Raw genomic sequence first — 23,833 nt, forward strand, 5'->3', positions numbered from 1 at the left:
ATCCTCCCGGTTTGTTCGTTTGGCAGCTAGACGACTAAGGTCACTGGGCGCTCCTTTCTTCGACAGGCTGGGGCAGTGCGCCAACCCAAATCCCATCAATTTTCTCCATTATATCAATAGCTTTGGCTGGCTGTAGATATCTGCCTTGTGGAGGTCTTATAATGGTATCAAAAAGGCGCTTCAGTGCTACTTGCGGAGTGCCAGAGTGGTACTTCAACCATTTCATCTACCTAGAGGATGGGTAGGTATCCTTGAGCCCAACATGTTGCATTGAGGCAAAGACGTCATGACACGACGCAACGGTCACAATATGCGAGGCGCACGATTGTTTGAGTTTACTTTTGAACTTACTTTACTAACATAATTCGAAGGTAAATGTCGCTACAACCGATATTAGTAGCGAAATGGTGCGCAATAGGCGAAATCGACATATTTTCAATTAGAAATTTGCTTTACTTGGCTTGAAGTTCCCTGCGGGGTACTTTCGTTCGCTGCTTGCTTTTGTAACTTTCGATTTTGCATAGGGTAAAACTTTTTCTCCAACTACTTGCACATAAGGCAAGCAGCAATTACAAAAATAACAATAATCTTTACTGTAAACAATCAACCTGGCCGTAGGGAAATTGACATCAGCCGGTAAGCGGTAAGCGGCAGGTGCAATGCCCATGCAATTTATGTAAATTAACTAAAAGAGCGCCGCAATTCGGCTAACGGATCGTCACACAACGCCACCCAGTTACTAACATCGTTGCCATCAACACACTCACAATCACCTATGCATGTGTGTATGTAAGTACGTAACGCTACAACAAAGCGCAATGAATCGTTTTCATTCAACTTTCTTCTCACACTTAGTTTTTGGCTTCACTTCTGTGCTCTTCCGTGCGCATTTTCATTTTGAATGCTCCAATTTGTGGCACATGCGGCATGCGGCATTACTTGGCTCGACACCAACTCAGCCGTCCGTTGCCATACAACTGCTGCAATAATTACACACACACATATACACGAACTTAGGCACACGCACCAACCAAGTATATCATATATGTATGCGCGTATGCGTGTTAGCGTGTATGTATGTGAGTATGTACCTGTGTATTGGCATTGACCGTACGTGACCACAACTTGTGCTCCACTTACCGTTTATAATTCTGGTCAGCTTATTGCGACGCGTTGACGATGGACTTAAGAGGCTTTCGCGTCGACTATTACCCGCACTGCTGCCGCTGCTGCACAAATCGCCACCGGCACCGTAATTGATATTCAATTGGGTTGTTTGCGATGTGGCACTGCAGTTGGAGAACAAACTGCTGGCCGATGGACGTTTGCTGAATGGCACCACGGAGGAGCGTGGTATGTCGAGTGAGGGTCGCGGCGTGTCGCTCCACACAATCTCGGCGAAGGAATCAATGCTGGCGGAACGTTGTAATGCGCTGCTGTCCTTTCGCCTGCAAGAGAAAATTGACAAAGAAAAGGGAATGAGTGAATGCGAGAATGAGTGAATGAGAATATTGAATCAATACAAGAAACAAAAAAATAAAAATTCTTCTGAGAGAAATGAAGCTCTTACGCTTATTGAAAGATACGCGAAGAAAGTGTCAAGTAAATAAAGTAAAGTGGAATTGCTAAGAAAGTGGCAATGCGTGCACCGACTGTCAATGTGAATTTAATGGAATTATGTGAAGTTAATTGCTTTTGATGCTTTTTTTGTAAAAGTTTTTTTTTTTAATATAAGCTACTTTTAAAAATAAAATCAAAAAATCAGAAATTAAAAAAAAAATTAAAATTTTCTTACACTTATTCCATTCTTTCTTTTTTCTTTCTTACTTTCTTATACATTTGAATGAAACTGGGATTTTTACTCACACCACCTTCCTCAACTTCACTACATTTACACCCTTATTCTGTGCACTTAACAGATTCAACATCTGGTTCATTTATCAAGATGGATTATTTATCAAAAATTTTATATTCTGTGTCATAAATGAAAAGCTCTTCTCTGGAAAAATTGTCAAGTTGCCAAATGCGCTTGATAAATAAAAAATCTTGCTTACTCTTTGATTATTTTGCAAAGTAGTGTAAATTATTTTAGAAGAAGATATTTTGCGCGTTACTTAAGAAGTTTGCGGGATGTCAATGATTCATTTTCATTTAAGCAAAATTCTCGAATGCGCTTGATAAATAAAAAATCTTGCTTACTCTTTGATTATTTTGCAAAGTAGTGTAAATTATTTTAGAAGAAGATATTTTGCGCGTTACTTAAGAAGTTTGCGGGATGTCAATGATTCATTTTCATTTAAGCAAAATTCTCGATTGACGCTATGCTCCAAAGCTTTCAGGTTTGTCCATACCTGCATAGTATACCCAAAGACTTTTTCCTTGATAAAATTCTCGACTAGTTGTCAATATTTTGTTATTTTGGAAAAATCACTGAATAGAGAAGTTACTCCGATGATCCTCCAGTAATTGCATAACCTTAATTATTTTTCGGAAGGTCTACAAAGTACTGTTCCACCACTTTTTATTGAGTTGTTAAGAAATGTAGCATCAACTTTCAGCTTCTTGAGCACCTTTTCCATGTTCAATTCTCTACATAAAATATGGAGCACTCAGCCATCTGAGAGCCAGATATCTCTGATATTAGCAATTGTATGCTTAGTCAAGTCAAAGATAATAGAATCCAAGTTTGGGCCCGATCATTTCACACGTATTCTTAAGCTCTTCCAATCGTTGTTCAGACGGCAGCAAAGTAACGTGAGCGATGGCTGCGTAGATTTTTTGATATATCACCCAATCTAAGGTTTATCACTGCCGTAAAAAAACTGTTGTCGAATAATCTGTTACGTCAGCAAATCAACTGAACTGCCAGTTTTTTCTTTTGTCGGGCATTTTTTCGGTTTTCTCGGGCTGTTGAGAGCCAAATTTGCGTTTCTCTCTAGCGCGAAGTTATTCAGAAAAAAATCGCGCGAGTTTGTAAAATTTCATTGTCAACAGTTTTATGTATGTTAAAAATAAGAGGGATTAATGATAACACTAATCAACAACAAATATCTTGGACGATTTGCTTCGGGCAAGAATGATAGATTACAAGATTGCGACATCTATGAAAGTTTTCCTAGCAGTGACGTAACACACAAATAAACAAGATAGATAACTGTGTTCTAGGAGGAGTTCGCTCCTGAATAACAATAAAAATGAAAAACAATACAACAATAAAATGAAGGCAAACATTCAATTATTATGTCAGTAAATCAATTGATTATGTGACTAAGAGCAGGATAGCGGTTCGCGGCTGTCGCCAGATTCCAAGCATGAAAGAACAAACAATTTTAATTTTCGAAGCGAATTTGGAACTTGACACACAATTCTGCACGCTCATTTCAGCACACGTACAGGGTCCAACACTCGAAGGGTAACCAATTACAAAGGACATACATTTAGTTTGGAAAATTAGTTTTATTCACTCCAAAGTAAAAACTGTGTGAAAATAATGCAAAATTAAGAATCAATTTGCTTTTGCTCGATATGACCACCTTTTGCCTTGACTATGGTCTTGAGACGGTTCAGAAACGAATCGGAAGATGCCCGAATGTGTCTAGTAAGTATTTTGGCCTAATCGCGGACAATGACTTTTATGTTTTTTTAGCGCCTCGAAACTGATGAATCTTTTAGTGCGAGCCCTGCTCTTCAAAGTGGCCCAAGGAGAATAATCCATCAGATCCGCGTCTGGCGAATTTGAGAGCCATTGTGTGGACGTTATGAAGTTCAGAACATGGTTCGTTAGTCATTCTTGGTTCACTCGAGCTTTGTGAGACGGTGTCGAGTCCTGTTGAAACGTCCATGGCCTGCCACCGAAATGTTTGTCTGCCCACGGCTTTAAAGCAACCTCCAGAATATTTTCTCGATAATATTTCGGATTTACCTTGACGCCAGGCTCGATGAAAACGATTGGAGAGCGTCCATCTGCCATTGCATCAGCTGCGTGAACGGTCTGAAGTTGGTTTCACTTCGAGTAGCGGACCCTGTATATGGGCTCTCACACCCTTCATTGGGTGTTTGGCCGAGCTCCTGGTTTTGTGTCAAGCCGACTCCGAACGGCAGATATTTTTCATGGCAAAAAAACTCGGAGGTGTGACATTGCCTGCCAAGGGTCGACCGTTATTAGAAAAAACCTTTTTTTATCAGATGTTAATGCCGCAGTCCATCCCGAATCCGTCAGTGTGCAGTTGTGTTCTCTTTGGCTACTGAATTCAAATGCGAGGAACTTTAGCTTAAACTCTATTCTAAAGCCTCGGGTAGCGGTAGAAAAATCTGATGGGTTGCTGGTAAGCCTTTGGCTGCCTAAAATAACACTTTGACCAAACGTAGTTAATAAGTAGTTTTCCTTCTTTATTTTTTTTAAATTAATTTATATGTACGTGAGGGTAAAATTTTTATGCAACAAAAACTAATTTATTCAAAATCCACTTAAAAAATTAAGAACAATTTTATTATTATTTTTCATTTATTTACTTTTTGCCATCAAAGATGTAAACGGAACTTAGCTCAAGCAAATTTTTTTTATTTGGCGAGGGCATTGGATAATTAAAAACATTTTTAATTTTTTTCTTTCAACCAAGTTGTTTATTTTCGTATATGGACCGTCACTTCATTGCAATTTTTTCCAATTACAAATGGCACACGCGGCATTTAATTTACCTAATCCAACTTAATAAATTGCAACTTGTTTCGGAAAATCTAATTTAATTTGAAAAAAATGTTTAATTAGTCACAACAGAAACACACTACTACATTTGCATTCTAGAGTTCGAAAATTCAAATTGAGTAGACTAAATAAACTTCCGCTGGAACATGGCTACCTACGCATCTGACCAACAATAACGGCACCAACAAAGTGCCTGGCAAGTGACACCTTAGCTGACTATCAATCGATTGGTTATCACGTGCACAACAAAAATAAAAACAACAGCAACACCGTTTCCTATTAAAATAACTGCATCTGTCAGGTCCATAATTATTGCGTGAATAGCTTGCAAATAAAAATGTTGTTCTCGATAGGTTTATAATTTGCTATTGGCAAAATGCATTAAATCTTTGCAAATGCAATCAAACTTTATGCAAGCGAAATGCCAATGGCATACTGCTTATACTCTGCATCATCTGCTTCCCTTGATAGCATTTGCATCTGCATTTCCGTGTCACCCCCAGCCTCTCGCCGTTCTAGCTTTTTGAGCAATACTGGCTCGTTTGAAAGTGAATAAAATTGACAATCACTGGGGATGTCATCACACAGCGTACATGCCGCTCACTGGCACACAGGCACAGCATCGTCAGTATATGAGTGAACATACAACACATACTCATACACACAAATACACAGATCAAGGCGCTGGTACTCACGCCCCAACTCACATGCAGTGCAGATCTTTTTGTTGACACCAGTCGGCGCTTATTGAGGTTTATTGAGTGGAGCAACATCTTGTAGGTGCTTTGAAGTCACGAAGTGGCGCACTGGCTTGAATCTGTTGCCAATACGGTGATGAAGTCGCAACTGATGGGAGCTGCTGCACGACTTCGTACATAATAATGGCGACGAGTGCAACATAGCAACACAACGGTGAATGGGAGTAGCAAGGAAATGATAATGTGTGTCATTATCGTTGTTGTTATTGCCACTGTCCGTGCCATTGTAGGCTGCTGCCGCTGCTTCCGACTGTTGCGGCTGTGTTGGTGATTGCTGGTAATGATGTTGTCGCCAGCACTTTAACTCACTCACACACTCACGCTCGGCAAGCATGCACACGTCATATATCCTTGAGCCGAAAAGCATTTTAAAGCAACTGTGAATAATAACAATAAAAAGTAATTCTATTAATAAAGCTATTAGCTTCTGCATTTTGCGACTGCCAGCCAGACTCTGCACAAGCGAACTACCGGAGCAAAATATTGTGATGGAAGTGCACATACAAATTTACATATAATACGATGATGGGGGCGGGCGGTTGAAGTAATTTTTTGTGGATTAAGATCCCTATTTGAGTACGCACATATAAGTATGTACGTCACAGCGCACAGTGCGGCCGATTCCCGAAAAGCTGGCCAAAACTCAAAAAATTAAGTAATTGATTCAAAATTTCTTACTCAGGGGTTGTCGGGGTCGCTGATTACGAATTTGATCTTAAAATTTTGAAAATCCACCTCCTTCCACCCCTATTGGCCGCCCCCTCACGTGAAATAGCGTATATTCTAGAACATAATCAAGATGCATGTAAATTTATATGTTTTCGGGATCGCTGATTACGAATTTAATCTTAAAATTTGTATAGAAACCTACGTTACTTATACAAGCAGATCCCCTCTTGAAAGTATAGGCTTTCACTTTTTTTTCTCATTCTCTCTTCGTATTTATTTCTTGTGCACAAAAAATAGCATAAAAGCCAAGGTAGCAAGTGGTAGCAGCTGAATCTTGTTTTATTCAGTAACCATTACTTTTTTGAGTAACCTTTAATAGGTTTCAAAGCAGCATATGACGGCGTTGTATTACTATACAGTTTGAAAACTCAAATTTTATAAAAAAAATTGCAAAAAATGTATCTACGTATTGCTGCAGCTACAAATTTTGTGTCGAGGTATTGATATGTACTAAAGATTTCTCGTATTTTACTAACCTTCCGAAGATGATTCCATTTGGTTTTGTTCAATTTACTCCATTACAAAATCTTTCAAATGTGTACAACTTTCAGTATTCATTGACAGTAATACGATGCTCAAACGAAGGCCACGTTGCGACTGAAAATACAGAGGATACTTAGGGTACAGGACGTTGCTATGAACGGTTTTCACTACTCAAGGCATTACTGTAGCCAACGCAAAGACAAAAAAACTCTATCTAGAAACTTTTTTTTTTCGACTTTTGGCCAGCTTTTTGGGAATCGGCCGCACTGTGCAGCGGAACACCAAATACGAGTACACTTTCGCTTCCTCTCTATGCTGTACGCATTTTTTTATCGCGATTTAATCTCTCACACGATTACCGAGCAAAGCTAACCGCCGTATTCTGGGCACTTTAATCGATTATTTATTAAATATTCGGTATTTCGTGTTGCAAATAAAAAACTCCTTTTTTAATAAAATGTCCAGATGCCAAATGTTTTCGACAAATAATGACCATAATTTTGATTATTTTTGAAAATTGTTATTGTTATTGTTTGACAAATTACGAAAATAGAGTGGGTTGCCTTCTATAGTTTGCGCCTTTGCAACACTACGTGTGATGAGCTGTAATTCGATATTTTTCATCTCGCCCAGAAGATGGAATTAGGTTAGGTTAGGTTGACCTGGCTGACTGAAAGTCATCACTTAGGGATATTGGTCTTTAGTGGTACCAGATGGAGCTTGATCTTTTTGTTTCCTTGTAGTAGGTTTCTTGTAATAAGCGTGCGTCTTTTGCGAATCTAAGTAAGCTCTGAAGCTCTAACCCCGACAGACATTTTAACCTCTCATATTGTAGAGCTGCTAAGCATTTCATTCGGGTTCTAGCTAATACAGCGCAAGAACATAGAAGGTGTTCAAGAATTTCCCTCTCTTCCAGTTCGTTGCAAAATCTGCAGCTATCATTGTTTGCAATTCCCATCTTGTATGCGTGTACCGCTAACAAATTGTAGCCTGTCAGCATACCTACGATAGTTCTGCTGACCTTTCTATACAGGGCTATTTCGAATCTAGCGTATTTATCTGCATTCTGTGTACACATGATTTTCGCGGTTTTAGCAGTGGCTATATTATTCCACTTGCTGTCTATCCGTGTTTTCATGTTCGCAGCGATGCCATTGTATACCGTATTGAAAGGTTTCACTATGCCGCTTTCTTGTTCGAATTGTCTGTAACTAGCGCTTTTGGCAATCTCATCTACAATTTCGTTTCCTGCAATGCCCTTATGTCCGGGTGCCCAATAGATGTGCAACCGTCAGTCAGCGGCTAGTCTCTCTATGGCTTCCCTGCTTTTTAGAATATTTTTCGATGAAATTTCATATGAGTTTATTGCTTTTATCGCCGCTTGGCTGTCAACGTATGTAATATATATATTTATTTACTTTGGCGTTGCTTGATGTCTTTACGAATGCTGTTTCCGCAGCCTTACCAACAGCAAAGAAAAAAACAGCAGTGGTCGGGGACCTTAAATGGCTGCCTGATGCCTAACTCTGCGCAATAGATCCCTGCCCCTACTCTGTCTAATATTTTCGAGCCATAAAAGATGGAATTAACTCGTGAAAATTGTCGTGCGATGAGTAATTACGATTTTCGACGTGGATTATTCAAACAGGAGGGCATTGATCAACTTAATTCGATTTGGTGTTGAAACACCACACACACCGTGCAACGCTAGTATGTACAAGGAGCTCCAATGTGGTTGTCGCTATTTGCAGAATAAATTTCGTGAAAGTCATCTTAAACCGATTGTTGTGCCAAAAACAATCAAAAACAAAAAAAAAACAAAAACAATTGATAAAGCAAGGCAGTCATGTGACATATCGCGAGATAACGCCAACCTTGGGCATTAGCAGGACCAACATACCTTCAATATTGCATGAACATTTGGCCATCAAGAAGATCTGTTCTTACTGGATACCGCATAATTTGACAGTTGCCCAAAAATGAATTTGTAAATAAATGTTGAAGAAGTTCAGAACGTCTATGACATCGTAACAGATGACGAATTTTGGATCTACAAGTTGAAGTCCAAAACTGAGCTAAAATAGAAACAACAGGAGCTTTGTTCTGATAACTTTGAGTTTATGGCCTCGATACACTGTTTTCCCCGATCTAAAAGCTTTACGAAAGAGTTTTTCAGGTCATTGGAATGTGGGAATGTCTTTCAGGATGTTGCATAAATTGGAGGAGAAGTTGCACTTAAATATCTCTCAATTATTTATCTATGTATGCGTGTACTGACCTCTTATTTATGCACTCACACGGATACAATCCAATTCTTTCAAGTTTATTCCCATATTTGATTTATTTAAATCTTTTTTCGTTTTATGCAGCCAGAGAATTTAAGTCGATGTTGTAAAAATTCAGCAAAGGTCAAAAACTTTTAACAGAGTACCACTGCGCTTATTATTTAAATATCGAAAAAGTTTCAGTCACTTTTGTAGAAAATACATGCACAGCTACCTTGCACACACATACCCACATATCTACTGACAAACACTGAAAAGGCTAAATTGTCAACAAATTAAAAGCTACAAACAGGCGGACCCACTACTGGCGTTCGCAAATGGGACAGCAATGACAACAATATATGCAACAACAACATTTTGTACGCTTTGTACGCAATTTGTACGCTTATTTATTTATGCTTGTAAAGACAATTCTATAAAAAATTTAAATACATTTATGGGCGACTGAAAAATAGGATAGGACGGGCACGTATGCACAAAGTTATTATTTATTGTATATCGAATAAAGTTTTTCGGTTTGTGTTATCTTTGTGGCACTTTGCTCTCATTACCCATGACTTTTCTGCACTTTTCAGATAGCATACGAATACTGCTTTGAAAAAGTTTCCCGTCTGCTCCAGGAATCAGCTAAATTTTTGGCTTCTTCATAAGAAGCGAAGTGTTACGCGACAAGGCATGTGCCAGCGAAAAGTGTAAGTGGTAGTAGAAAGCTGCAGTGCCAGATGGTTGGGTAAGATCAGCACTCTAAGTGCCCCCCAACTTTCCTTGGTGAGAGGATGCGGAAGGTTGCGCATTTCACGGAAAGCTACCCGGGTTTGAGTAAATTTGCCGGAATCGGTTGTTGAGCTGAAAATCTACCACTACATTTTTGTTGATTTGTGTTTTGTTTACAAACAAACTTTTTGTATTTTTTTTTTTCAATTATCTTTCTCCAGTGATATTTTTATCGAAACATTTGGTATTTTTAAGCCTTAAACTTAGATAGAAATCTTCACTTACGAGCTTTAATTTTTTTTAAAGAAATTACGTTAAATGCCTATTATCAAATCGTATCGAAACCAACGTCTGTTATATGTAAATTATGAAAATGAAATCTCCAATCTCCAACAAATTAAAACTGGGGTCCCACAAGGCACCATATTTATCTAATTTTTACACACAATCTGCCAAGCACAAATGGTGCTCCAACCGGTACTTTTAGCTGATGGCACTGCTATTATGACGAGATCAACAGATCCCACAGAAACCTCTTCTAAGCTTCAAATAGGCATAAATGAAATATCCTAACGGATTCCTTCAATGCTTTGCCCACTTCCAACATAACGCAGCTCTGGCCGCAGCGGATTGTTAGTTTGGGCTAATTGCCGTTAAAGTCCCTAATTTTTTTAATATTTGCACAGTAAGGAACACAAAACTAAATTGTAAAGTTTAAATGAATAAGCAGTGGGAATGAAATAATTTGGAAAAATGTTGAAGAAATCTCTACTGAAATAGGGTGTTTTTGTAGTGTTAAATTTGCCGGAGATAATATTTTTGACGTTGGCTGCGGAATCAACATAAATTAGAGAAAATTTGAAGAAAGGTGGCTGAAAATTATAAGCATAACGCAGTCGAGTTCGTTAGATTTAAAAAATATACAAATGCTGGCTGAATTCATGTTGTGCATTCCAGCTCTTCAGTAGAAACATTTCTGGCCTTCAGATCGGAAACATTTAAGGCCTTCAGACCGGAATCTCTGTTGTGGGTGCACTGCCTTAGGTTAAACTGAATAGTAATACAATACCATCTTGATCAAAAAGTTCCCGGAACAACCGCCAGGTGACGCCCTAAGTCAACAGATTTGAGTTCTGCTTTTTCTCTTTTTTTTTTTTGTTAGGTTGCATGAGTCCACTGAGGGGCACGAACGTAGTGGCAAACCGTCAACATCGAAATCTGACGAAAACATTAATAAAATGAAAGAAAAGTTGATCCATAATCGCAAATTAACCATCACAGAGCAGGCTATGGTGTAGAATATCGCGTATGGATCCATTCAGGACTTTGAATTTAATGCAGGGTGGCTGATGAATTTTGCTACATTAAGAAACTCAAATAACTTTTTTTTTAGTGTATGGAATTCATTTATTTTTTTTTTTCAAGTTGAAGGTCATTAAATTTTATTAAATGTAGCTTAACTAGTTTTAAAAATTATTGAATTTAAATGCCCCCCATGCTCGTTGACACAAGTGCGGCATCTTAGTAAAAAGTTGTTCATTGCTGCTTTGAGAATTGCGACAGGAATAGCCGCAATTGTTGCCCGAATGGATTGTTTTAGTTCATCCAAATTTGTTGGCTTTGTTTTATAAACTTCTTGTTTACATAAACCCCACAAGAAAAAGTCAGGTGCAGTAAGGTCAGGCGACCTGGGCGGCCAACGAAATTCGGAGTTTCTTGAAATCAGTTTATTGGGAAATTTTCCTCGCAACTCTGTCATAACAGTCTGGGCTATGTGAGACGTTGCCCCATCTTGTTGAAACCACACAGAGTTGAAAGGAATTCTCTTTCGGCGTAGTTCTGGATAGAAAAATTCTTTCAGCATTTTCAAATAACGGTCTCCAGTAACTGTAACGGTGTGACCATTTTCTTCAAAAAAATAAGGCCCGACAATATAGCGTGAAGAAACCGCACACCACACTGTCACGCGAAGAGGATGCAATTCCGTCTCGTGGAGTATCTGTGGGTTAGAAGTACTCCATATTCGACAATTTTATTTGTTCGCATTGCCGTTTAAATCGAAATGGGCCTCATCAGACATGAAAAGGCAGTTTAACATGTTTTGGTCTTCTTCCACCATTTGCAGGATCTTCTGGCAAAATTCCAAGCGAATCGGCAAGTCTGCTGCATTCAGTTTGTTAACCATTTGAATTTTGTAGGGAAATAAGTCTAAATCTTTGTGCATTATTGTTTGCAAAGACTGTCGGCTGACACCAAGTTGAGCAGACAAGCTTCTTGTTGAAACCCTTGGATTGCTTTGTATAGCTGCAGCTACAGCAGCGATCGTTTCCTCCGTCCGAACTGGTGGGTTTCGATGATAAGGCCTTCTTGCGACTGTTCCTTGCTCAGCAAAATTATTCACCAGTCTCATTATGGTCCATCTGCTCGGGGGATCGCCGCCAAACATCCGCCTGTACTCTCTCTGTACCAAAACTACGGACTCCAGTGCGTGATAGCGGCGGACTATCCAAATTCTTGTTTGCGTGTCCCAGTTATCCATTTTAATAAATTTTAAAGATCAATCTGCAAATTAAAACAAAAATGGAACAGATAACTTAAAAAGAAAAAAAGTTATTCAATTTTTTTTTTGGTAGAGGCTTTCATCAGCCACCCTGTATTTGGGTTTGCAGCAAAAATGGTCCGAAAGTTGGGTGGACCTGAATTTCAAGCAAAGCAGGGATGGCGTTAATATGCCCAAAGACATGATTCCCAAGGCTGAATCCGACCCAACATACATCAAACGCATCATTATTGGAGACGTGATGTGGGTTTATGAGTACGAGACGCAATCTGTACTTCATACATTAGGCGAGTAAGTGAAGAGCACCGAAAAAACCACGTCGTTTTCAGTCACAAAAAAGCCTATTTTTATGGATTGCAACGGTATTGCACGCCACGAATTTTTGCCAGGAGGTCAGATAGTTAATAAGGGCTATTAAGGCATTACTAACAGAAGCTGAAATGAACTCTCTTGGTCTCACGTGGAACGAACTGGTATATGTAGCTCAAAACCATGTCCGTTGGCGAAGACGCACAATGCTCCAATAAGATTTAACAGAAAAAAATATATGTTTATATATTATTTGAGCGTTATGAGAGGCTTACGTGAAGCGATTCGCCCAAAAAGAAAGGATTTGCGGGAAAACAGCTAGTGGATTTTGTACCATAATAACGCACAATGCAAAATCCACGAGCTGCTTTCCCACGTGAATTTTTGGCCAAGAACGAAACGAATACCATTTAGATTAAGATTCATTGTGAGGTTTGCACTTTAAATTGTAAAGGAGTACAGCCATCGAATTCATCTGAAATGGTTTCTTACGATTTTTTTCTCTCTGATCGCGTCAAAAAACCACTCCGGGGAACGCGTTTTAACAGCCGAAAGGAAGTAATGAAAAAATCAAAAAGGGCTCCGAAAATAGAATTCCAGTAATATTTCGAATGCTGGACCAAATACTGGTTTAAGCGCCTTGCAGTTGACGGGGAGTGCTTTGAAGGCGACAATACCATTTTTGAGGAATAAACTTTTATTTGGAATTTTCTGTATATGCCGGGAATTTTTTGATCAAGGGGGCATGTATTTTTAGTATGTATTATATATATATTAATTGGCGCGTACACCCTTTTTGGGTGTTTGGCCGAGCTCCTCCTCCTATTTGTGGTGTGCGTCTTGATGTTGTTCCACAAATTGACGGACCTACAGTTTAAAGCCGAGTCCAAACGGCAGATATTTGTATGAGGAGCTTTTTCATGAAAGAAATACACTCGGAGGCTTGCCATTGTCTGCCGAGGGGCGACCGCTATTAGAAAAATGTTTTTCTTAATTTTGGTATTTCATCGAGATTCGAACCTACTTTCTCTATGTGGATTCCGAATGGTAGTCACGCACCAACCCATTCGGCTACGGCGGACAAATTATCTTAGTAAGCAAAAATACAAACTTCTTGAAAATTCTTAATTTTTTTAATAGTTAAATTTGTAGTGCTCTCGTTTATAGGAAAAATTGCCTAACCAAGCGGTCATAAATTCATATACCAAAAACTGTGTACGAAAAATATTGATAAGTTTAGACTAATTATTTATTTTGTAATTTCAATTATTTTTTATAAAAATATAGTTCATACTACAACAAAAACCTTATAAAGCAAGGTTTCAGATTTTGTATAAATTTTGTAAAAATTCGGCAAATTACCATAAAAATGTTAAACTTTTTGCTCAGAATTTGTCGAACAAATTTTTACTCAGAATTTTTAGAATCATTTTGCGTATACAATTTCATAGATCATTAAATTATGGTATGATAAAGTGCAATTTTTAAGTTAATTAAAAATCGCGTTGACTTTTTAGATTTTTTTCTGTTGACGGTGTTGGCGGTTTTAATGCATCCAAAAAAACATATACAGCATTAAATAGAGAAAATACACAAAACCGCGTCCGAAAAAAATTCTTAAAAATCAGTGTGATTTTTCATCTACTTGAAACTTTCACTTTATTATACCCAGATTCAATAATCTTAAAAACTACTTACCAGAAATTTGTTTAAAAATCACGAGTGAAATGTTTGAAATATTTATGAAAATTTTTCAAATTTTAACAAATTGTATACCAAGTTTGAAACATTGCTTTATATGGTGCTTGTTGTAGTGTGAATTATATTTCTCTAAAAAATAATTCAACTCACTTATTTATTTTTATAAAAAAATAATTGAATTAGTCGAAACTTGGGAATATGTGCTATACATTCTACTGGATCAATAATCCCCCTCCATAAACTACAATTTGCACATCAAAACAGGAAGTCCTTGACCTAAAGGAATAGCCCTCTGTGCTTTTATGGACAGTGAGGGTGCATTTGATAATGTGAACTTTCAAGCAATAGAGTACCAGTTCTCTCCAATAGAGGAGCCGATGCAGAATTTGTTATATGGGTAAGCAACATGCTAAACCAAAGGATAATCACAGCCTCTCTGGGGCAAGTTACCCTAAGTGTTACAGTCGCGAAAGGATGTCCGCAAGGAGGATTACGATCGCCATTGCTCTGGTCTATGACGGTCTATGATGGTCTGGCTGCCGATTTGGTACAAACTCTTAACAATAAAGGGTATTAAACAGTATATGACATTTCTGTAATAATTAAAGACAACCACGAAAAGACCATAAGGGACTTAATACAGGATGCCTTAAATATAGCCTGGGAGTGGTGTAGAAAATCAATCAATCCTTCAAAAACCACTATTATCCCATTTACCAGGAAAAAGGTTCTAAATATACCCACCCTGGGAATAAATGGAATAGGCGTACCTCTAAAGTAAGAGGTTAAATATCTAGAAATTATCTTGGATGAAAAACTCACTTGGGAGGCCCACGTCAACTCAGTAATAGAAAGGGCAACGAAAAACCTTGGGTAAATCCTGAGGTCTGAACCCTAAAATGACCTTCTGGATATACACCCAAATGGTAAAACCTATTGTACTACATGGTGCTTTGGGATGGTGGGTTAAAACAAATCAAATTTTTGCTATATCAAAACTGTGTAAACTACAAAGGCTGGCGTGCCTAAGCATAACAGGGGCCATGAGAACTACACCAACTACTGACATGGAAGCACTTTTAAATTTACCACCGCTACATTTAGCAATACAAGAGGAAGCTACTATGCAAGCACTCGCTTTTCATATGAAAGAAAAACTTAAACCAGAAGATCTTACTGGGCACCTCAATATCTTGAACAGGGTTCAACATGCAGTATGCATAACCCAGGCGAATGACCACTCGGAACCCGTACTCAATTTTATAAAGAGATACACGGTTATCTTCCCGTCTAGGGACACTAACCCAACATGAATAAATGATGACTCACAAAATTGGTATACAGATGGTTCCAAAACGCTCCAAGGAGTAGCAGCACGAATAGTGGGGCCTAGAGCACACAAATCCCTAACACTAAGTACAGATACCAATATTTTCCATGCGGAGCTTTTCGCCATAATGAACGCAGTGGAATTCAAAAGAGGGTTGGAGAAAGTAAAAATTAAAATACTTTCGTACAGCCAATCGGTTCTCAAGGCCTTGAATGGCTTCACATTCAAGTCAAAAGTCATAATAGAGTGTAACAATGCACTCAACAAACTGGCCACTCATAATCACGTCTCACTGATTTGGGTACCAGGACGTGAGGGGCACGAACGAAGCGAGAAGGCAGACTTTTATGCATAAAAAGAGGGGCAAAAGGGCTATTTATAGGACCAGCCCCATTTTTCGGCTTTAAAAAAAATAATATAAAACAGGAAACCAAAAACTGGATTCAAACTAAAATCAGGGAACACTGGAACGGCACAAGCGGCCTTAATCACTCCAAAAAGTTTTTGAACTTCAATGCCAACAGAGCAAAATCTAATCTAACCCTAAATAGAAAGGGGCTCAGATTGCTCTGTGGAGCACCTACAGGTAAATTTGCCTGTAATAAACACTTTAACACAATAGGGTTATCTAGTTTTTTTAGAGGTTAGGTTTTCAAGATGAAATAAAACGTATATAATTTAATGTTATGGCCAAGAATTTAGCTTTATTATAAAGATAAGGGTTTGCCATTATGTTTTAAAAATGATTTCGGGTAAGTGGCCGCCGCGGCTGGCTCGAATAAATTCCAGCCGAGAGGCCCAATTTTCGACCACTTTTTGCAGCAATTGGGGCCGTATGTCAGCAATAACGCGCCGAATATTCTCTTCCAAGACGTCAATCGTCTCGGGCTTATCTGCGTAGACAAGCGACTTCACATAGCCCCACAAGAAATAGCCCAGCGGTGTTATATTGCACGATCTTGGAGGCCACGCCACAGGTCCACGGCGCGAGATAATGCGCTCACCAAAACTTTCCTTCAATAAATCGATTGTTGCGTTGGCTGTATGGCATCAACATCGTCCAATTCAGGCACGAAAAAGTCATTAATCATGGCTCTATAGCGCTCTCCATTGACTGTAACATTATGGCCGGCTTCATTTTTAAAGAAATATGGACCAATGATTCCCTCTGCCCATAGAGTACACCAAACAGTGACTTTTTGAGGATGTAACGGCGTCTCAGCAATGGCTTGTGGATTATGTTCACTCCAAATGCGACAATTTTGCTTATTGACATACCCATTCAACCAAAAGTGAGCTTCATCGCTGAATAAACTTTTCTTCGATGCGTCACGCGAACCGAACCATTATTTTCGTAATAAATTTGCACGATTTGCCAACGTTGTTCAGGTGTAAGTCTATTCATTATGAAATGGCAAACCAAACTGAGCATAAATCAAGTGACAGCGGTCAAAAAGACCATCTACGAAAAAAGTAGTGCCAACTTGAAAACCTAACCTCTAAAAAAAACACCCAAGTAATCACCAACTGTGAGGCATTAGGCCACAGGAGACACAGAATCCTGGGCTCGTACCTACTAGAGGAGGCATACCTATAATTCCGCCCTCCTAAGGAGCTGGTTTGATTCCTCGGTATACTAAATAATTATAATTAAGAAATTAGGGGCGCACAATAGATCAATCTGGTCGCAGTGCATAAAGGCCTTAGCCTAACCCGAACAACCATTACCATTACATTCTATTTTGACGCCGACTGTATATGTACGTATGTCTCAATTTCAACCTCTTAAATATTTCAGAAGTTTTCGACCTTTGGTGTAATCCTGCCACCATGTAACAGTAATATTTTAAGCTAGCTGCCTGAATCTTAACTCATTTGCCTAATTAAATACAATCGACTCTCGTCTCAAGACGTGCGGAATAAACGTGCGGCAATGTTTGGCATCCTGAAGTAGCAGTGCGTTGAATGCTTGTACGTGACGCTATCATTTTGGCAATTTTTTTAGACAATATTTATAGCTCTTGTCTTTATGCTATTTATTCACTTATCTGCGTAAAAAAATTAAAAAAACAAGACGTAAAAGAATGTGAAAAAAATATATGAAAAGCAGAAAAAATTATGTGAAATGTGGCAAAAAATTTACTCGCTTAAAAAAACGTAGTAAAGTTGGCAAATGTAAATGTAAATGGAAAAGAACAAATGCAAAAGAAAAACAAAAAGAATATATACCTAAATAAAAATTATGTAAAAAGGGCAAAGAATTAAGCATAAAAGGGAGTCAAATTAGACAAAAATATAAGAACAAATTATTTACTACCCAAAAACCATTAAATTAGACGGAGCAGACGATGCTGAGTGGGATGTTACACGCCCACCCCATTTCATTAATTATCTTTTAAATTTATACAAGCACACACACACAATATGCTATGCGTTCACAGCTCCGAAGCAATGGCAGCAAGCGCTCAACCTCCTTCACACTTCAGGGCGTCCTTCAGCAGTCGGTAGCAGAGCAGCCTGTTTCGGAGATGGGTGGCGCATACGTGTTGCGAGAGCTCTGTTGACACTAGTGCTTGCACTTGATTTCTTCCGCGACCGGTCCACCACCCACCCACGCACGCACTTTCTTATGAATAATGCATGATAATTAAGTAGTGTTGCGAGAATTATGTATTTGGTTTAGTCTCCTTTTACCAGATAAGAGTGATGTTCTTCAGAATTGAAGCTGCCATGCTACGGTGCTGCATGCCTTGTGTGTTTCTGTGAACAAGCACTTCCACTCGTACGCACCTACCCAACGAGCGCCAATGAGCTCGCCTCGCCGAAGGGGTTGTTAATGAAAATAGTAATGGTAACAGATTTTTATCTTTTCCACATTCTTAAATGTTTATTTTGCTCAGCTGGCTGCACTTATGCACGTACGAGTACATAATATACAGAAACCTGAGGACCGAGAAAACAGATTTCTTTGGTGCCAAGAATATGGCCGGCATTAGTATAAACTTCCCTACACAATATTGGTTATTTATAGCTGAGAATACGTTGCGTTGCGCAATGTTTATCAACTTCAGCGCAATATTTTGCCTTAAGTTATTCAGCCGAAAGCTGTTCCGTAATCGTGAGACCATCCGGCCGTATTCAACATCATAACCTAATAAATATACAGAGCCGGCGCGGTAAATCCGGAAAATAATCGGCGAGGCTTGCAGGAGTGGCTGATAAAGGGCAATAAAGCGCCTTTCAAAAGACGCAGCTAGATGTTGTTTTATAATAGGTTAGACCGCTCTACAAGGCGTATGGCGCAGAAGCTTGGACGATGACAAGATGAAAGTGGGAAGATTTTCGGACCTTTTGCACATTGGCGATGACGAGTATCGTAGGCGGTGAAACAATGAGCTGTATGAGCTTTACGACGACATAGACATAGCGCAGCGAATAAAGATCCAGCGAATGTATACAAATGCTCCGGCTCTGAAAGTATTCGATGCGGTACCAGCTGGTGGTATCAGAGGAAGAGAGAGAAAGAGCAGGTGGAAGGACTTGGCTTCACTTGGAGTGCCCAACTGACGCCAGTTAGCACGACAAATGAACGACTGGCGCGCTTTGTTAAACTTGGCTAAAATCGTGTAAGCGGTAAGCGCGCCAATCAAGAAGACGAAGGTGGCCGCTATCTATATCCGATGTGTGAGTCGAGGTGGCCGCCATTTATATACAATGTGTGAGTCGACGTGAAACGCCTCAAGTCTTACCGACCATTCTTCTGCATGCATATAATGCATTCGAGGCCTCTTTTCCGCTTTCTTCCACATTTAATCACAGTTTACTATCCACAACAATGCCTAGATATTTAGTCGATGTTTTTGGTGTCAACTTAACTGCTCCTAGCCTCCGAGGTGACCAGTGACTGGTATCTTGTACTTCCTTGTAAAGAGTACCAAGTCCGTCTTGTCTGGTTTTACTTCCAGTACGACCATTTCTGTCCACTTGTAGATATCTCTAAGCGTCTTTGTGTCCTTTCGCTCGCCGTTTAACCAGAGATGACAACAGCCAAGTCATCAGCATATGCCGTCAGTTTCGGTCTGCCATTCCCAAGTTCAATGAGAATCTGATTTATCACTAGGCTGTTTTATAATAAGACATGTAAAGATTCAGCTTCTTTCAAGTTCACTTTTATTCAAAATACGATCCTCAACAATTATATCTGAAAAATTAGATCATTAAAATGTCCACCATCAGTTACTGTATCTACAGGAAATATCCAACAAACAGTCAATTAATGAAATCCTAATTTTTGAGCACGACGAGATATCGGGTATCGATAGTTCAGCAACATTTTGCGCTACAGCAGCAATAATCTCAAGATAACGGCTAGATTTTGGTTTTCTAGTACTTTTTCTATCTTCATCAGAACCAGTTTCTTGAAATTTTTTCCCCAACCTTTGAATTGTTGACTCATTTGTACGACTGCAAGTTTGTATAATTGCCGCTTACAACATTTTTGGGTGTTATTCCTTCTGTTTGTGGAGTGCGTCTTGATATTTTTCCACCAATGGAGGTACCTAAGCACATTTTTAAGCTGACTCCGAACGGCAAATGATGTTTTATGAGGAGCTTTTTCATGGTAAAATTACACTTAGAGGTTTGCCATTGCCTGCTAAGGGCAACCGGTATTCGAGAAAACTTTTTCTACCATTTGGTGTTTGTTACTGATGTCAATTCCAAAACCGGGAAAAGATCTACATTTTGTTTCCTCAATCGATTGACGACAATTAAAAAAAAAAAAAATAAATACATAATTGGCGCGTACACTTCTGTTAGGTGTTTGGCCGAGCTCCTCCTCCTATTTGTGGTGTGCATCTTGATGTTGTTCCACAAATGGAGGGACCTACAGTTTCAAGCCGACTCCGAACGGCAGATATTTGTATGAGGAGCTTTTTCATGGCAGAAATACACTCGGAGGTTTGCCATTGCCTGCCGAGGGGCGACCGCTATTAGAAAAATGTTTTTATTAATTTTGCTTTCACCGAGATTCGAACCAACGACCTCTCTGTGAATTCCGAATGGTAATCACGCACCAACCCATTCGGCTACGGCGGCCGCCATTGACGACAATTATCGAGTCTAAAAGTTGGTTACCTTCGCATCAATTTGGCTTTTGCTGTAATCACTCAACCATCGACCAGCTGAATTAGAAAACTCTTTTGTGTGTTCAGTAGTATTCTTGGATGTCACACGAGCTTTCGACAAGGTTTGGTTTAAATAGCAAACTAAATACCTGCCTTCCAAATGATTTTTGCACCCTAATGCGCATAAAATTTAATTATACGAAGTCTGTTTATGTAAACTTCACCAACAAAAAAGTGAATCAGTATCCAATAATACTGCTAGATGCCACAATACCACATGCAGATACTGCAAAATACCTTGGCATAACGCTCGATGCCAAACTTCAATAGAAGGAGCATTAACACTTGAATAGCATGAAATCTATCTGCAGATAATACAAATGAAATGGGTAATTGGACGAAGATAAAAGCTCTCCGTATAAAACAATTTATAAAACCTAAGTGGTCCTATGGCACGCAATTCCGTGGTTGCGCCAGTCAAAGTAATATAAATATACTTCAACGACCCCAGAATAAAATCCTTCGAGATATTCTGGAACTCGAACTCTGGGGAGTTATTCTCAGCCCCAACCCGACGACTCCGTCGAATTAAGCCACATGATCGGGCATGATAGCTATTAACTTAAGGAAGAGACTATGAAAATCTCTACACAAAATTGTCTTTATGTTACCGAAATTTTACTGTTCGTTAGTTTATTTGGAACTAGTTTCAGTGTCAACAAAAATTGTTATGTATTTTATATTCGTAATAAAAAACAAGAAGAAATTTGGTGTTTCATGTATGGATACTCGAACACGTGCCCTTCCGAATTCGGCTACGCCGGCGATTATATCCACCAAAAAAAACACGAATTTTGCGGTATGTTATTCTTAAAAATCAACCATTTCCCTAGTAAGTTTCAATAATTTTAGCGCATTATTCTATTGTGTACAATTGTACATCTGTCTACTCGTCAATTGCCAAAGATGACATGGAAAAGGCACCGTCTAGAAATTATTCGCTACTACCATTTATAAAATACGTAACAGAAAAGAAATACATCAAACCAAGCTGAACAAGATACAAAGAACAGCGTGTATCTTAACTACAGGAGCGCTTAGCACCAGCCCTACTGAAGCGCTCAATGTACTAACTCATCTATTACCATTAGACTTACATATAAAAACAATAGTTACTTGCAGCGCGGTGAGACTCAGAGACATAGGAAGCTACAGAAGCTCAGACTACACAGTTCCCGACCTTAACTTCAAGAAAGACTTTACGGTACGTTTTCCACTGAGAGCCGAATGGGGCAAAGGAAATGTGACTGGAAGATACGATATTGAAATCTACACTGACGGTTCTAAGATGAACTGAGGTGTGGGAGCTGGCTTCCATTCGGAGCCACTCAACCTATCCCAGTCAATTCGACTTCCTGACTATGCTAGCGTGTTCCAGGCAGAACTTTTAGCGATCAGAGAAGCATGGAAATCAGTAAAATTCTACAAGGAAGTTAGTGCACGTCTTGCAGTATAGAGAGGACCTAGAATTACTTAGTCATAGGCTTGAAATTACTTTGATATGGGTTCCCGGTCATAGGAACATACGGGGTAATGAGATAGCGGATGAGCTAGGAAGAAAAGGTTCGACACTAGACATATCAGAGGCGGCAGCAGTCTCCACCCCACTAAACACAATAAAAGCATCCATTGCAAGAAGATGGAAGCAATTAACTACATGTATTACAACAAAAAACACATGGCCGTTGTACAAAATCCAAAAGGCGAATCACCTGTTAGGATGTTCCCGACCAAACATTTCACGCATCACTGCAACCCTTACCGGTCATTGGAAAGTAGGGGATCATGTAGCCACACTCAACCTCCCCTTCAATCCCATCTGCAGAAGCTGTCAAGCGGAAGGGGTGAAGGAAAGTCTTTTCCACTAGGGGAGGGGGCCCAGTTGTGATGCGGGTTTTGAAAAAAATTAAAATTTTTTCCTCAGTTCCGCAAATTGAAAAATGAAGAAGTTTAACATTTAACTATTAACCAAACGCAACTTTTCTCCAAAGAAAGTATGTTTATTTGAGTTACTCAAAAAATTTTGGAACAAATTTTTTCAGGATAACTTTTTTTAGGACAAAAAAAAAGTGGCCCAATTGTGACGCACCTCAAGAAATTTACTGGAAATGAGAAAATATGAAAGGAATGTCACACCAATTGTTGTGATTTAATGATTTATTTATTTTGAAGGCTTTCAATGGCAAAAATAATGAAAAATACAAAAGAAAATGTCCTTCAATGGCCATAAATGACAACGATTTTTATTCATCATCGTCATCTAAATCTTCCTAGTCGTCGTCCACGTCACTTTCGCAGTGTTTGCAAGTGAAATAACTTGCCTGCATGTTGGCGCACTTCAAATGAACTGGACGCTTGCATACGTTGCAATTGATCGAGTTGGCAGTTGGTTTTTTTTAAACAACAACAAAAATGTAGGAATTCGGCAGTTCTATATGATCGTAGTGCAAAAAAAAGGTGCGTCATAACTGGGCCACCCGCTGAGTCACAACCGGGTCACGATGCTATTTTGTGTATGACAAGCAAGTTTTTTATAGACACCACATAATCACATAAATCCATATAGAATCACAAAATATACGGCAAATACCATATTTTGATGCATTACACTCGTCTTTTCACTGTTAATTTCACAAAATTTTGGTACTTTGAAAAAAATCAAAATAACTTTTTCGCACGATTTTCAACACGATGTTTGGTGCGTGTATACACAATGCGACTACTAACGTTGGTGTCTGCACAAAAACTGCTGAACGTCAAACGAACATGATTGGCAGGGCTCAAACTGTCATTTTTATACCTGCGTCACAACTGGGCCCCCTACCCTACCTATGTGAATGTCTAGGGCTAGCTAGGGCACGACTGCACTTCTGCGGTAAGCCTTTCTTTAAGCAAATTAATGAGATCTCAGACATCGAGATAAAGAATTTGGTACTATATCTGGATCTCACTAAATGGATCTGACTTAGAAACAAAAAAAAGAAGACATTATCAACGAGGACAGTGGTAGTAAAACGGCACTGGTCACTAATTAGGATTATTTCAGTGGAAATACTCAATAGTGCAATGATAC

At 39.0% G+C, this 23,833-nt stretch overlaps 1 protein-coding gene across 1 annotated transcript in view; it reads right to left on the bottom strand.

Moving 5' to 3' along the window:
• The window catches only part of LOC129237374 (uncharacterized), a 134,066-nt gene that overhangs the window by 14,868 nt on the left and 95,365 nt on the right, over window positions 1-23,833 (bottom strand). Inside the window, exon 8 of the mRNA XM_054872073.1 lies at window positions 1,141-1,448. Within this exon, the coding sequence (XP_054728048.1) occupies window positions 1,141-1,448 (308 nt within the window). The remainder of the gene's footprint in view (window positions 1-1,140; window positions 1,449-23,833) is intronic.

The sequence above is a fragment of the Anastrepha obliqua genome, chromosome 1 (assembly GCF_027943255.1).
Source record: "Anastrepha obliqua isolate idAnaObli1 chromosome 1, idAnaObli1_1.0, whole genome shotgun sequence".
NCBI classification, from domain to species: domain Eukaryota; kingdom Metazoa; phylum Arthropoda; class Insecta; order Diptera; family Tephritidae; genus Anastrepha; species Anastrepha obliqua.